The following is a 17,240-nucleotide window of genomic DNA, read 5'->3' on the forward strand; positions in this document are numbered from 1 at the left end:
TCGTTATGCAACTAAACATACATATTTTGGTAGATTTCTATAATATCGACATAAATTTATGTCAAAAATGTCGTAAGGAATTCAATATGGCCGGTATTTTGTTGTCAAACAGATTAAAATTAGTGCATTTTTAAAGGTCTACAATAAAAATTAACAATTTTTTAACTTTAGCTTATAAGAATGACTTACTCTCATTAGTATTCCACTTAAGTATACGGGTATCTATAAGATAATGTCCGGTATAACCGCAAAACATGCAATTTTATTAGCTTTTATTGATAGGGTGTAGTTTTGATGGTGTATCCTTGCCAAAAATGTGATGTGTTATTTATAAAATATGAAATTCGTTATTGTTCCTTGCGTTATGCTTTTCCTACGGCTGTTCTGCGGCTCATCAGCTGAGGACAGCCCCTTGTGTTCGAGTAAATGTACCTGTAAGCCAAATTCCCAACGTGATGGGGCAAACTACCTTAAGATGACCTGTGGCGAGACCGAGAAAATATCTCATTTAGATGAACTGGAACTCCTCAATATTGCCAGTGAATTATTTCAGCTGTAAGTGTTAGAACTGTATAGAGAATTATGGTTTTATTTACCTAACTATTTAAAGAATGTCTAAATTTATTGTTTTTTGATGTAATCCAAAGCACAGAACTGTTTTTAATATAAACCAAAGTAATTATAGAGTTTTAGTATACATAAATAGGGCTTTAATTATAGGAATGTTTATTTTCTATTGTGATATTTATTACTTTTTTCCAGGAATCTTTCTAACAACAACTTAAAGACATTTTCAACTAAAGTTGAACTTATAGCTTTACAAAAACTGTAAGTATCATCCAATATTAAGTTTTCAACATCTAAAAGACTTTTTTATAGAAATTTAAGTGGAAACCAGTTAACAGAACTCCAAGAACACCAATTTAGGGAAGTACCACACTTACGGAGGCTGGACCTCTCAGAAAACAGCATTAAACACATTGATATCAAGAGTTTTGAAGGCCTAAAACATCTAGAACGACTTAAACTGAATCATAATGAACTTACATCGATAACTATGGGAACTTTTGATGTGTTACCTAACCTAAAACAACTGTATGTTTGAATTTGCTGGAGAAAAACGTTTTTATTATATATTTTTTAGTGATTTATCGAACAATCCTCTTCAATGTGACTGTGGCCTGCTCTGGGTGCTAGAATACATACAAAAACATTCTGTCAAGTTAATATCGAACCCAAAATGCAACACACCGCCCAGTTTTAAAGGACTACCTTTAAGAAAACTAAGGGTTGGTGTAGATATTCACTGCAAATCATCCTCGCATAGCAATGGACTGCCTTTAATAGATCTAAAACCAGAAACAAACCAAATTGTTTTCGAAGGTGATTATGTAGAGTTTCACTGTAGAGCGCCTAGCATGACGGATACCTCAGATGACTCAAGGTAAATAAAAATATTAATATAGATTTTTATAATTAAAAATTAATATTTTTTTAGGTTAAAATGGTTGTGGTCAAATTTGTATGCTAAAGATAATTTCAAAGATATCTCTATATCTACCAAGTCTTCCCCTAGTACAGGCCTGATTGACAGTGTTCTAGTTATTAAGCTTCTTAAGAGCTGGCATACAGGTGTATGGGGTTGCCTATTTACCTCAATTCAAGGCAACCATTCAAAAAGTATATCAGTGACAGTTATATCAGAAAATACCAGATATTGCCCTATAGTAACAAGTAAAGGCAACAAAGGAACCTATACATGGCCTAAAACAGTGTTAAATAACACTGTAACGGTACCCTGTGAATTTTTAAACCTTAATTACGATCCATCTCTTCAAAGAGCCTCATATTTTTGTTCTGACAATGGTACCTGGATGGATCTCGATACATCTCACTGTTCCTACATCTCAGACATCACCAGGATCTTTGAGCAGTTCTCAAAAGTGAATTCTAGTATTTTAGAAAGTGCTAGACATTTTAAAAATTATACTTCCAATGTTAGCGTATACACAGACCCTGTTGATTTAGTCTATACTGTTGAAACTATGGAGAATTACGCTGCTTTGCTTAGTTCGGAGTCTTTGAAGAATATTCTGATGGACGTTACAAGCAATTTAATGAACTTGCCTTGGGAGTATTTGAGGGATACAGATCAGAAGTTTAGGAGCTGTTCAAAGTTGGTTAATATTATGGAGAGTGTTTCTATAAGCAGTCCAGGATCATTGTTTCAAAGGGTATATATTATTTTATATTTAATGCTTGGAAAACATGTATTATATGTTTTTTTCTTCAGGAAAATATGATTATTGAGTCGTTTCCCATGACCAAAGAGGCGTTTTCTGGCATCAGATGTTCCTGGTTGGTCAATCCTTTGGACAAATTTGATTCTATATTTTCCTGCAACACAAATAACCTTCAAGATTCCAGAATATTACAAGGAAAGATTGTGGAAGCTTCTGTGATTATATCAGACGCCCTATTAAGTCAGGTTATGACAGAGGTACTTAAATATTAAATTTAATATAAGATTGTATAAAAATATTAATTATTTTTCTTTTAATTGTTATTATAGGGTACTGCAGTTCAAGAAAATTATAATTTACTGATATCAATGCTGAATTCCAGTAAATTTTTCCCTATTGATGATGAAAGGAAGGGTAAAGAAGGTGTTACATCTACCATAGTTGGTGTCAAATTAGGTAAGTAAAAAATCCATAAAAACTACGTTGCTTTTGAGCAGTTCTACTTTTTGGGCGATTTTTTAGAGTGACGTGGGGAAAATATCGATATTTCAAAATATATCGATACTTTTGACCATCTCTACTTTTTTGTAGGATTTTTAAAGTTGTTTCAGCAAAGCATTTAGTAGGATAATTGTCAATAAGCCTCTATTATTTTTAATTAACAGTCATCTGAATTTGTTACATTCTACAAAAATTAGAGATGTCCAAATATATCGATATTTTAAAAAATATCGATGTTTGTAATATAACTTATTCGTTATTTTTAGACGGTTTTCTTCGTCCTGACGTCACGCATCCCATTAAAATCACCATAAGGGCACCGCCATCCTCCTCTAGTGAAGTGACACCCTTCACACCAGTTCACTGGGATCAAATACTAGGCAGGTGGTCAACAGAGGGATGTAGATATGGTCATCACATCCAAGACCATGTGGTGTTCACTTGCAAACAACTGGGCTACTACGGGCTGCTACAAGACGTCACATATTTGAACGTCATGGTAAGCAAAGTAGTGAACATTTATTCTTTCATTACTCACTATTTATTTCTTCTTTTTTGTTGTAGAGTTAGAATGTTTATTTTTTTTTTCTTTCAGGACAATTCTAATGGATTTTTTCGACTGTCCCATCCGGCAATATACGTAGGAAACTCCATATTATTTCTCTCGCTCTTAATAGCGATCCTAACCTACATTTTGGGGTTCGCATCGATCCAAATGCCGAAAAAAGCCAAACACTGTCTGATCAACACTTGGACCTCTGTTGCCTTGCTTTGCTTCATGTACTCGTTCGGTATTTACCAAACTGAGGATCAGAAGCTCTGTCAAGCCATAGGGATGGTCCTGCATTATTTTTCCCTGTGCTCTATGCTGTGGATGTGCGTGGGGATCAATTCCATGTACAAAAGACTGAGCAAGAACACCGATTCGATCTTACAGGTAAGGGTTTTGAGCTTGATTTAATACCTTTTGATTTTTTTGCGGAAGGTGCAAAAATATCGATATATAAAAATATATCGATCCGTTTGACCATCCCTAGTTTTTTGGAGGTGAAAAAATAGAGATATGCAAAAATATCGACATTTTTTAGAGGTGAAAAAATTAGAAATATGCTGAAAAAGTCGATATTTCAAAATACATGGATATTTTTGATCATCTCTACTTTTTTGTAGGATTTTATAATTATTTCAGCGAGAATTGTTGAGAATCAAACGCTATATTTATATAATTGTCAAAATGCCTTTTTTATTTTTATTAAACAATCATCTAAATTTTTTACATTATTCAAATCGATTTTTTAATAGGGATGCCTAAATATATCGATATTTAAAAAAATATCAATACTTTTCGTATCGATATTTGAAAAAAATATCGATACTTTTGATCATCTATGGTCTTGGTCCTTTTTGAGGTTATTAATGCCTTAGCAAAGAATTGGGTAGCGAGAAATGCAAAATGGAATTGTCAAAAATTCTCTAATACCGTATGATCGAATAAAAACGGCGTCAGCGATGGCTATGAAATGAAGATCGCTGTCACTTTATATGTAAAATTATATGGGAAATGTCACCGATCGTCATTTCCAAGCCAACTGGACGCCGTTTTTTTTCGATCATACGGTATTTTTATAAACTGAGACATCCAAACATTTATATTTTTAAATAAAATATCGATATTTTTAACCTCTAGTTTTTATATCGATATTTTTGATCTGTAGATTTTTTCGAGGCTCTTCTTATTGATTAACCGGGTACGGAAACGCCAAATGGAATTAGAGATGTCTAAACATATCGATAATTATCGTGTCAATATTTGAAAAAATATCGATACTTTTGATCATCTATGGTTTTGGTCTTTTTTGAGGTTTTTAATGCCTTAACAAAAAAATTGGGTAGTGACAAACGCAAAATGAAATTGTCAAAAATTCTCTCATATTTTTAAAAACTGAAAAGTTAGAGACGTCCAAACATATTAACATATTTAAATAAAATATCGATATTTTTGACCTCCTCTAGTTTTTATATCGATATTTTTGATCTGCAGATTTTTTTGAGGCTCTTCTTATTGATTAACCAGGTATGGGAACGCCAATTGGAGTTAGAGATGTCTAAACATATCGATAATATTCGTATCGATATTTGAAAAAATATCGATACTTTTAATCATCTTGGGTTTTGGTCTTTTCTGAGCTTAATAATGCCTTAGTAAAGAATTGGGTAGCGAGAAACGCAAAATAGAATTGTCAAAAATTCTCTAATATTTTTATAAACTGGAAATTTAGAGACGTCCAAACATATTGACATTTTTAAATAAAATATCGATATTTTTGACCTCTAATTTTTATATCGATATTTTTGATCTGTATTGTTTTTTATTGTTTTTCTTAATGATTAAGCGGGTATGGGAATGCCAAATGGAACTAGAGATGTCTAAACATATCGATAATTTTCGTATCGATAGTCGAAAAATATCGATACTTTTGAACATCCTTATTTTTTCATATTTTTTTTAATTTGAGCTTATATTTTTTTTCAGGACGACGACCTACCGAGTGAACCACCCATAAAAAAGCCCGTCCTCGGCCTTTACCTAGTAGGATGGGGCGTAGCCCTGATAATATGCGGCCTACTGGCTGCCACCAACGTCCGAGAGTACTCTTCACCCTCGCACTGCTTCCTCAGATCCGGCCCAGCCCTAAGCGCCCTCTACGGCCCTTTTGCCGTGTTCTTGCTCTTCCTGATCGTGCATTTCCTATTAGTAAGGTGCGCTATTTACAATCTGGACTTGTCCCACGGTGGACATCTTAGTGAAGGAACTCAAGCCACCGAGCACGTAGATTTGGACCTGCTGGAACCGAATTTTTCCGGAAATCCCGATACGAGGAGCGTGAGAAGTTATTCTTCTAAGACTGCTTCGAGTGAGACGGAGGATAATGAGAGATCTCCTTTAGCTCAATTGAAGGCGTACGTGATTTTTTTGTTTTTGTTCCTGATCAGTTGGCTGAGCTGCGCTTTTGCCACTGTTCCGCCGCTGGAGTCTGTTCCCTACGAAGCCGATCTGTTCAGTGGAGCTTACGCTATCTGTTCCATCACTTTAAGCGCGTTTACTTTGTTTTATTACTGTGTGGCTAGAGTGGATATCAGGGCGCAGTGGATCATGATGTTCAGGTAAGGATATAGCGTAGTTTAGTATACAGGGTGTTTCAAAAAACATGTGCCATCTCTCGTGGGGAGATTCCTCACGTAACAATAAGATTTATTTTGATATTAACGTAAGTCCGATTCTGCTTTGTTTCGTTATATCGTTATATATATATATATATATTATAAGGTACACGAGTTATAATTGCCAAATAGCTTTTATTTATTATTAGGAAACGTGTAAAATTGTTGACAGATATTTTTCTCGTGGCTGAAATGCCGGCAGACAACGCGAAAGAGGCATAGAATTTTGACAAAAGAAAATCATCGCATACATGCATGTCGGTTGGTGGAATATCATGTTTATTGTTAATTAATTTAAAAAGCCGTATGCAAAAGGGCAGACAAAAAAAAATTTAATGGAATATTTTTTAAATTATTTGCAAAATTAGGTCCTTAAAAAGTTAACTTAATGGTAAAACACTCCGACCTAATAAAGGGATTTCCTGACATTATGTTGGCTACAAGATACTAACGATAAAATGTATCTATGTGTTTTATGCTCCAAGGTTGAAATATTTAAAAAACCTGATTATACAGGTGGATGAGGAGAAAAAGACTGTTACGTCCTAGAACAGTGTGCGACACACCTCCGAGAGTCCAAATTCAACCTCTACCACTTCCTCCTGTACCGAACAGCGAATCCAGGGCCGTATCCAGGTCTTCCAGCAGGAGTTCCGGCAGGACAAAGTCCAATTCTGGAAAAGCGGCAACTACTATCGATTTGAATGAGTCTATGAGCGATAGGCCTTCGATTGTGGGCGGTACCAAGATAAACAACGTCAATTTGGTACGTTTGATATGTCTAATTTCAGTTTAAGTACTTTTGTAACTTCCTTTATTATTAGATAACATTACATAGAGCACAGTACCGCTCAAACGTGGTACCTCACATAATAGAGAACCCGACCAATGCAGCTGAAGTGTTCTACAATCCTCACCAAAGCACTGTTGCCAGAAAGTTCTTCAAAAGACAGAGAAGGGACATGATGAAGAGGAACAATTTACAAACGAAACCTCCCAGGGACGTGAACAGCGATGCCACATCAGTCTTTTCGGAACCAAGACCTTTGAAGAGCAAGACCAACGCTGAACAGAACATGAACATGTTTGGAACAAATTCTAAGGTAAAATCTTTGTTATTATTGGTTTATTTTTTATTTTTTAGTGTTTTTATTATTATAGTTTTAAATTTATTTGAACTACTAGGTTTTGAAATTCGGGGATTACACTGCTCTACTAAAAGACAGAGGGGTAAGTAGATATGTAATGATTTGGATGTCCTAACATTGTTGTAACAATTTCAAACAAGTCTATTTTAACTTGAGTGTTATTTTTTGTCATAGTGCTTAATTGTGAAGCTTATAATTATTTTTTTCTTAAATATTTTTGAACAATTTTAATGTATTTTTTTATATTTTTTGCGCTTAGTAGGGCAGTGTATTGTTAACGCTCGCTCGAACTCACTGACGACCAGGTCGCAACGACCTGGCCGGATGTATTGCGTTTTTAGCAGAGTAAGTAGATCGCCGAGTAGTGACAGAAACCGTCGGCCTTTTGATGTGGTGGGACCAAATTTTCTTTCTCTCTCTTTTGACGTGTTTGACAGATAGACTACGTATTTAACTGCTCAACTTATGAAGTGGTCCTATAAACATGGTATACACTGCTCATAATTTGAAGTGAAATTAATTATAAAGTTTTATTCATATTTTTTTTGTTTCGTTTTATCCTTATTTCTAAATTTGAATGTATAAAATATCGTACAGCTAATAAATAATTAAAAAAACGATTCGTTGCCTGATGTATACTTGAAATGAAGTATATAGAGATATTTGATAAATGGCAACAGTGGCAACTTCGCTTCTTCATATGACAGATAACCTACTTATTTCGCGCAGCCGCAAAGAAAATTGAAAACGGGACTGTCGCTACTTGTCGGTTTAGTTTACTCCACAGAATATACTAACGAAAAAGAAGCCCAAGTCCCTTGTAATAAATCGGTTCCATTTTCGTAACGCCATCTCTCGACAAAGCTGACATTTACTGGATAGCCAAAGGGGTGCGGGGCCGGGGGGAATTGTAAAATACACTTTATTATTTTAATTATTTTTATTGGCTATTTGTAATTTTATTTTTAAAACATATTATCTGAAACAATCACATAATATGTCTTAAAAATAAAATTACAAACGGAAACAAAAGGAATTAAATAATCTGAAAATCTACAAAGTTTATTGATAAAAAAGTTAGGCTATGCAAATTGATATATTAAGTATAACCTCTTTGGTATAACATTGTTAAACAAACATTAACAAATCATAACATATCAGATCATAGAACTAAAAAAAGTATTATTACATAAAAACAGGTGATACAATACTTCAAAATTAATTTTAACATAATATCAAAACCGAATCAAACTGCAAACACAACCACACTTATCACAACAGAAATTAACACACACTTCCGCGGCAAATATGCAAGAAAGACTGATCATTCTGATTGGTCCTGGTCCGGTCGTAGCTCACGTCGTATTGTCGGTAAGCAAAATCCCTGTCCAAAAATCTTGACGATCAGCGCCATCACCCGTCATAATTGGGAAACTTTTGATGGAACCATTTTGAATATTTCACTTACATGACCCTGGTTTACTCTGTTTTTAGCTGCGGCCAGATGAACGACCAGTTTCAACAGAGTTGTCAAATCTAACGATTTTTTACGTTTTACCGATTAGAAAATATTGTTTCAGAAATGTTAAAATACCCGAGTTAACTAAAAAGCGAAGTTGCTATTCAGAACAAACAAAAAGCATTGTGTACGCGCGACCGACAAAAAGGGAGATATTCTGTTTCTTATTTCTACTGATATGGCGCTCTTATCGACTTTAGAAGTAAACATATTAGGGCCATCGTAAAAAAAGATCGTCAGACACTGACTCTAAATATAAGCAGGTAGAAAGTTTAGCTTCCAGTTATTTCAATGTTTACAATATAACGAAGAATCTACAACAGTAATTACTTCTATTTTTATGAATGTTTAAGTTACTTTCTTAATTTTTTTTTTCAAAATAATGTACCTAGTAGAAAAATAGTTTAATGAACCCTGTTTGAAAAACGTTGAATTAAATATCATATTTAAAATACAGTTGTCCTCCTTGTACATGACTACAATACAACTAAAAAAACTAATTTAATAAAAAAAAACAAGTGGTTGTAGAAAAACTTTAAATATTTTTTTTTTTTTTTTTAACATCGAAACTCAAAGGTATAATAACAGGTATCATACCAACCATAAATAGAGTATGTCATATAAAAATGTTTCGAGCTTTTACTAGAATCGACCCTTGATAAAAAAGGGATTAGATTTAAGTTTACCTTTGATCCAGTCTGTATACTATTTTTTTAGTTTTTTTTAATTAATTTAAAAAAGTAAAAAGCTCATTGATCATGTATTAGTTAAATTCTTACGATTATTAAAGGAAATAAGATTTAGGATTGGCAGAATTCAAAATATTGTACTAAAAGAACAAATGTTTCTCTTAAAAAATGATTAATTTTATTTATTACCTTTTCTAACATATTTATATTGTAAAAAACATTGTTGAAAGTGATCTTGATGAAGTTTTATTTTTCTATAACTCTCTCTCTATGCAGTTCCATTTTACAAAGTTACTGTTTGTTATTTCTGTGAAACCTGGATGTTTTACAGACCCTAAAAATATAAAAACATTTACTAAAAGAAAAAATGAATGTACGTAGATTAAAGTCATTCGTTCTTAGAAAATAAAAAAAAACATTGTATAAGGAACCTATGTGATTATGAGAGGTGTATTGTTGTTTTATACGAATTTCTGCATCCATGTAATAAGAAACTATAAGATTTTGATCGCTAGACATACGTACTGCACAATCAAGTTAACTTTAGACAGTAACAGTAAAACTAAGCTTTCTTGATTGTAAAACCACACGATTAGAGATCACTTTTATAGCTGAACCTACCTTTGTTTTGCACAAGTCCTGCAAGCTTACAGTATCTCACAAACTAGGCACGTAACGTGGTCAACTTTCTAACCACATTTCTATGAGTATTTCTATCGTTCTCTGTTAATTATTCGACATATATCTTGAATTTGGCTTCGGCAGTAGTCAATTCGGTATCTTCAAACAGGCAATTGGTATTTTTAGGCCTTCATGATGTGGGGCACTCTTACGAAGTAGCACTTGTTTCTTGTTTTAGTATTATTTATAGCTGAACACTGGAAAGGGATCACATACCTCGTTAAAATTTAGCTGTATTGTATCCCGATGTTTAATAAATCGGTTTTTATTCGCGTTTTGTTGCTCTTTTTGATAATATTCGATTACCCGCCAACTGTCCATTGTGAGAAATTGAAATGTCATTTCGTTTGGGTTTCTAAAATTTCCAAAAAATATTACTTTTCGATGAAATACGTTATGAAAAATATCCAAAATGATCCTATCTTTAATTTACCTTCAATTTGATGTATATATCGAAGCCATAATTTACCGTTTTTAGCAAATTTTTCGAAAAAATAATTATGAAACTTAGGCAACCAGTAAAACATTTTTGGTTTATGTCATGCCTTAATATCTCACCGGTCAATCCCGACATAAAATAAGTACATATACAAAAAACAAAAGAATTTTAATTGGGATTCGCAGATGTGGCGTGCGATGTAGACTCTAATCCTAACTTTCTGGCGCTTGAGGAATGCGACGTTATGGGAACTGGCCAGCCCATAATTTAGCCCTCTTGAGTTGTTGTTAGAGAATTGTCTGCAGTCGTACGATTTCTGTCAAGGTAGTCTAATGATGACGAGGCGCCGGTCAATTCTACCACGAAATTCCGCATTCTCAGGTACCTTCGTTTACGGGGGGGATTGTTAAGATTCGTCTAGTCGGAGAGACGACGCTTGCAATTCACCCCGTAAATGCTAGGAGTTATAAACTTGGGAATGTTTTTTGCCATTTTTTTTTTTCAAATTTCGTTTTAATTAAAGGCATTTTTAAAAAGCTTATTACTTGGTTTTAAAACATGCTGAGGCAGCAAAAAAAATCATCCAAATAATTTAATTTTTTTCACTTTTTTATTGATTTGCTCCATAAAATTCCATATAGACATCCGATTTTTTTCCCTTGATAAATCCTTTTCTCTATTTCTCTGTCATCAGTTCCAGTGTTATCAAATATAATTCCCAGGTATTCATACTCTTGACACTGAGTAATTTCTTGACCGTTGTCCAAGTTCAAATTTCCTTCTTGTGCGCCTATACATAGATATTTTGTTTTGTCTATGTTAACTATCAAGCCCCGTTCTCCGTATTCTTCAGTAAGTTTTCTGAGCATATATTGCATATCATCTTTGTCGTTGGCGACTATTATTTGATCGTCTGCAAATTGAAGTGTGAACAAACATTTATTGTCAGTCTCTATGCCCATACCACGGATCTTTCTTTTCCAATTTTTTAAAGCGACTGCAACGTATATTTTAAAGAGAGTAGAATTAACATTGATAAATTTCAAGCCACAGGTTGGTTACAGGATATTTAAGATAATTACAAAAAAAATATATTTAAAAAAATAATATCGTGTATCTCTAAAACTACGCAATTCCGTACTCATTTATAGGAACTTTTTTCCATATTATATTTTAATAACCTGTACGTAGCCCTGTATTTAGAGAACCAAACATTGTATTTGTGTAGGTAAACAACACGAATATTCATGTGGAACACGTTAGAAGATCTCAAAAGAAAAATCCGAATATTTTTTCGGACAGCGGAGACGATTTCGATTGCATCAGTGACGTGCCCATAGACAAGATCGTCATCAATGCAGAAAGACTAAGAAAAAAAGGTAGGTCACCATATTTTGTCACCATTCACCATCTCCATTGTTTTTAGGGTTCCGTACCCAAAGGGTAAAAACGGGGAACCCCCAATTACTAAGACTTTGCTGTCCGTCCGTCCGTCCGTCTGTCACAAAGGTCTATCTTATGAACCGTTATAGCTAGACAGTTGAAATTTTTACAGATAATGTATCTATGTTGCCGCTATAAGAACAAATACTAAAAACAGAGTTAAATAAATGTTTATAAATAAAAAAGTACTTTCACTAAACAAAAAGTCGTCGTTGGCCGCGTGGTTAAAGCATTAGGACTTTACGCTGCTATGACGTTGGAGCCGTAGTAAAGCAGGTTCGAATCCTAGTCAAGGCGACTTTTTTTTTAATCGTTTTTTTTAATACATATTTATTTTTACTTTTTACATATTTATTATTGATTAATACAATTTTTAGTAATGTGTTTCTTCATTTTTTTTTAAATTACTTATACGCGCATTCAAAATTTCAGCTTAATCGGAAAAAAAGTTTATAATAATATTAGTGTCTAATGTTGTATAGATAATGAATGGTACGGAACCCTTCGTGCGCGAGTCTGACTCGTACTTGACCAATTTTTTTAAGAAAGTCAAATGTTAAAATAATAATAATTTGCTACAATACACTACTTTTTTTTCAGAAATCTCGAGAAACCGTACCAAAAAAAAATCGAATCTCACTCAAGAAGTACCGCATCATCACCACCCTAATCATCAAACACCGCAAATGCGTACCATTTCCCAGCAATGTACTTTGGACTACAGTTCGGAGAACCCTTTGTCTGACTCAATCTTGGACAAAAGCGACCTAACATCACCCTTGTCACCCACCAAAATTCTACCAGTATCCATAAAGCTGACAAAGGACAATATTATTGAAGAAGGGTGCGGTGTAGCTATGGAAACGTCTATGGCTGCGGATACTACAGTTCATTTAAGTACCAGGTAAGTTTTTATAGAGAATTTAGAAAAAATATTTGGGTACCTAGCTTGGTCTTAACAATATATGATCTTATTTACCTTATACACCCTGTATAACATCTATATTTTACTTCCAGACGCGAGAATAGCCCTGTTGACGAAGCGCATCACTACGCAGAAATCGAAGAACTCAGAAGTAGCGAATCCACGATCAGAGGTGGAAGATTCGGTTTAGGAGGCAAAGACAGCTCACTCGCCAGGTATTCCTTCAATTCCTGACAGAACTAGAACACGTTATTTAAATATTTGTTTCTTACTGAATTAATATAAGCTTCTGTGTTAGTGAAACAGCCTTGATACACACGAATAACTATTTTAAACAGGCTTAGGTCACCCTCGAACATGTCCAGAGTCAGTAGCGCCTCAGCAACGGACTTGGACGAGCTCTACCAGCAAATAAGGCGGGGTCCTGCCAACTGTAGGTCGCGCAAGGGTCAGCATTTCGGTGCTGGAGACGACGCAAGACCACAGAGGGCGTATTCCAGTCCTTTCTTGTCCGATTCCGAGGCGACAGGCTTCTCAGATATGACCAGGAATCGCGAAGAAATTTTGACAGGATCGGCTGACGTGGAGACTACTGTGTAGAGTGAATTGTAAGGTTAGGGTAGGTAGGGTATTATACGAATCTCGTTGGTTGATGTGTGACCTTGTTGTCAGATTTATGTTATATATGTTACAGTGAAAGTCGGAAATTCATTATATTGCAAAAATGAAAAACAAGCACTATTACATTCTAGCGAGTGCCTAGTTTACCTTAATTTTTCGCAGAAAGTTTCTTCCATAGGGAAAATACCGCATGACACTTTTTACAACGATAACAAAACAATTATATATGACCACAAACAACAAAGCGAATTTACGCCAGATGTATGCCAACGTTGCCAACGTTTAGCCCAATTTAATGTTATCCTTATACTGCCTATTATCAACGAAATGTTAAGATATATGGAATGGGTCTGCCCCGTATCGATCGATGTTAGAATGAGACAGACAAGAAGGATAGCGATAGTCAGGGCAGAAAATGGCTTCTTGTCATTAAAACCGTGTGTTTTTGTCCGTTTTTGGTGCATGTTTTTAGAGATTTTTGAGTGTATTTTTGTTTCTGGTGGAGTTTGGTTTGAAAAACATTTTCAAAAAAAATACACCGTTTGAAAGAAAATATATAAAACAACATATTTTCTGACGATTATAATTTCTCGGGAATGAAGATATAGTCTCTATATCAGAAGAACCTAGTTCCTAGTTCTGCACTACACTGCGAATGTTTTCTTTTGTCACTTATACATAAATTTTAAAATTTTAGTTTAGCGGTCTAATGGATTCACATGAAATAACTTTTTTCCGATTTTTCTCGATTTATTATCTGTTATATGTTATAGAAATATTTTTTATAGTTTTCTAAGACACATTTTTATAACTTTTACAGTTATTTTTTTATTTATTATAAAGTTTCGATAAAATCATTTTTTTTGATTTAAATCACATGGTTAAAATTTAAAAAAATCACTTGATTTAAATCACGATTTAAAGGCCGGGGCCATTCCATGTATCTTAACATTTCGTTGCCTATTATTCAACTTATCCTTATATTTAATTTTAAAAATTAAAATTAAATTAAACATGTGGCAACCAAGCTAACTGAATCTTTCAAACTCACTGCTACCGTCCAGGGAATGCTAGCATTCACTAGTAAAAGTTGGCTTCAAAAAGTTGAACTTTTACTGGCGTAGTCTTAGCAAATCAGTGAATGGGTGAGCTTTTACTAGTAATTGTTAACAATCTAACTGATTTCCAACTTTTACTGTAACATATATACAAAATTCTGTGTCTGTTTTGCATGAAGGTGCGTAGATTCTAACTGAAAAAAATATATTTTTTCAGGATTATTATTATTAAGAAATAAATAATTCTGAAAAAAATAAGGTCATGCCTCAATTAAAACTGAATCTTCTGGTATAACCACGAACATTAGAAGATATAGAGCGGCTGGTCTGTTTAAAACGCCTCTATACCAACTTATTTCTTTGGAAACTGCCCATCTATAATTTCTAATGTCGATGGTAGTAAAATTTTAGAAAATTGTGCGATGTACGCTATTATAATTTGCCTTGGTAGATTTTGAAGAGTTTCCGAGCAAAAAAAAAATATACGAATATTTTAGGGAATTTTTGGACTAATTGTTAAGAAAAAAAGGCATCTATCGGCAAGTGTTGTGTAGCTTAAGTGAAAACGCGCTCTCTATTTAACGGAAAAAGTGGTTGATATTATTCGAGATCATACTGTAGAAGCTGTTATATTGGTAGATTTACCGATATATAGTCTATAAAATGAATAACTTTGAATTTTGACCGTTATTTCTTACCAACACGGCAAATATAAAATCCCTCTGTCAAAAAAGTTACTGATATTCTTTAAATTGAGTGCCTGAACGAATCAGATAGGTAACTCTTTTTACTTTCGCGAAATAGAAAAGGAAAATAATAAGTAGTGACAGTTTTTCCTCTTCTTCCAAAAATCAACCCGAAATGTCATAATTGTCAAAGGTAAAATGTCATCAGCTTTTGGCATTTCTATGGCATTTCTAAATATCAAACCAATGCCGTCTCTAATAGAACAGCCTCGGAGCGAGATTTATGACGTCACGCTAGTTAGATACTATGGATTAATAAATATGTTGTAGAATACATGGAAAACATAACTATTCCTCGTATTTTTGGTTTGTATTTTAAAATCAAAGTTTGTTTTTCAAATACAAACCAAAAATACGAAGAATAATTATGTTTTCCATGTATTCTACAACGTATTTATTAATCCGTAGTATCTAACTAGCGTGACGTCATAAATCCCGCTCAGAGGCTGTTCTATTAGAGACGGCATTGCGTCAGCATGGCCGCAAGTTGCTAACCTAATAGAATAAACACTAAAAAAGCCCGCGGGAACTGTCAAATTCAAAGTTATTCATTTCACAGACTATATCAGTTTATATGGCGAAAAAAAATATTTAAATATATAAAAAAGCGAAAATTAAAATGAACTGTATATGTTAAGGAATGCTCAAAGTGTGCAATTATTACTGCTTGTATTTGACTGTACTTATTTATTTTTCTTCCTGTATTACATTGAAAAAAAAATGTTTTTTTAATATAACATTTCAGACATTATATGTGTGAAATTTTATATTAAAAAAAATAAAGATTTTTTCTATTGCCATTGTATTATATTATTTTCTTCTAACTGCATTTGTCTTGAGTATATGAAAATCTGTGATATAATAAAATGTATTAGCCTATATAAATAAATAGTTTTTTTCAAAGATTCATTAATGAAATGAAACATTTTTTTTATATTTATAACCTTTATCTGATATTTTCTTGAAGTAACAATATTATACAAAGTACTAAAAATATATTATTGTTTTGATTTAAAGAAACGAGTGTTGAAATTACGGAATTTTTTGATTTGGAAAATTTTGACGAAATAAATATTTTGAACGATACAGTGGGGTCAACGATAGATAATTTTTTCGTATCGGGACACAAATAAAATCCAAAATAATTGTTTTAATCAATTATGCACCATTATTTTTGGAAGTAAACATAGATAGGTCAGGATTTGGTTAGTTATAACGAGTTTCGAGTGCATGGTTTTTGATTATAGCGGCAAAACATTCAAAAAAATATGATAATGTTAATTTAAAGGTTATTTAACCCGATTCTGATTGTTTGGGAGTATAAAAAAATATTTATTTCATTTTTGAACTTTGTTAAATTTGTGTACTTATTTTACACATAGAAAAAAAAACGTATACATCCTTTTGATATTGGGAGAATTTTAACTTTAGTTAGTTAGAAATTATTATTAAGCTTTTGCCTTATCGTAGACGTAAAGGTGTTCTTTGAATTAACCGAGAGATATACAGGGTGTACCTCAAAAAGGTACCCACAGAGAACAAAATATTTAGGGAAAAAATAAATTACACCCTGGAGGAGTATTACTATTATTTACATATTTTTGGTTGTCATTTTGTTCATTTTTGATCTGGTTACGTTTAAAGTTGATTCAAAGGACCAAAAAAGTAATTAAAGTATCCAAAATGTACAACATATTGATGTAAAGACTGTTGAAATAAGAGTATTTTAAAACCAATTAAATATAGTTATATTTGTGAGAAATAAAACATATATAATAAAATATATATACAACAAAAAAAATGATTGTTTTTATTTGATATTTAAGTCCTAGTAAAAACCTTTCGAAAATTGAACTATAGGGTCAAATGGTAGGTGTAAAAAAGAGACAACATATTTAGGTAAAAAGTGAGACATTCAAATAAAAAAAACTATTGGACACTAACTGAAATTTAAGTTTCCCGCTAGCGATTCAGGTTGCCAGATTTATTTATTTATTTCCTGACA

The 17,240-nt window shown here is 33.1% G+C and overlaps 1 protein-coding gene across 2 annotated transcripts; it reads left to right on the top strand.

The window, feature by feature from the left end:
• Positions 1-96: 96 nt before the first annotated feature.
• On the top strand, positions 97-13,992 carry LOC115881968 (adhesion G protein-coupled receptor A3). Of its 2 annotated transcripts, XM_030899726.1 has the most exons (18): positions 97-218; positions 283-555; positions 763-828; positions 880-1,095; positions 1,145-1,444; positions 1,499-2,234; positions 2,294-2,500; positions 2,573-2,699; positions 3,011-3,243; positions 3,340-3,681; positions 5,278-5,909; positions 6,483-6,732; positions 6,791-7,069; positions 7,152-7,196; positions 11,671-11,821; positions 12,486-12,789; positions 12,903-13,025; positions 13,149-13,992. In XM_030899726.1, exons 2-18 carry the CDS (start codon positions 338-340, stop codon positions 13,408-13,410), a joined length of 4,491 nt encoding a protein of 1,496 aa, XP_030755586.1. In that variant the 5' UTR covers positions 97-218; positions 283-337; the 3' UTR covers positions 13,411-13,992. The 2 variants fall into 2 exon arrangements, with proteins under 2 accessions (XP_030755586.1, XP_030755587.1); XM_030899727.1 differs by lacking the exon at positions 7,152-7,196 and having other exon boundaries at positions 97-555.
• Positions 13,993-17,240: the final 3,248 nt, after the last annotated feature.

This window comes from Sitophilus oryzae, unplaced genomic scaffold (genome assembly GCF_002938485.1).
Source record: "Sitophilus oryzae breed Bouriz unplaced genomic scaffold, Soryzae_2.0 scaffold_1745_pilon_pilon, whole genome shotgun sequence".
In the NCBI taxonomy this organism is placed as follows: Eukaryota; Metazoa; Arthropoda; class Insecta; order Coleoptera; family Curculionidae; genus Sitophilus; species Sitophilus oryzae.

Bases quoted from the DNA above. Each gene is read 5' to 3' on its own strand.
- LOC115881968 (XM_030899726.1), top strand. From the start codon at position 338: ATGAAATTCGTTATTGTTCCTTGCGTTATGCTTTTCCTACGGCTGTTC. The intron at 1,445-1,498 runs GTAAATAAAAAT...ATATTTTTTTAG, and splicing joins GATACCTCAGATGACTCAAG to GTTAAAATGGTTGTGGTCAA. The intron at 7,197-11,670 runs GTAAGTAGATAT...GTATTTGTGTAG, and splicing joins CTCTACTAAAAGACAGAGGG to GTAAACAACACGAATATTCA.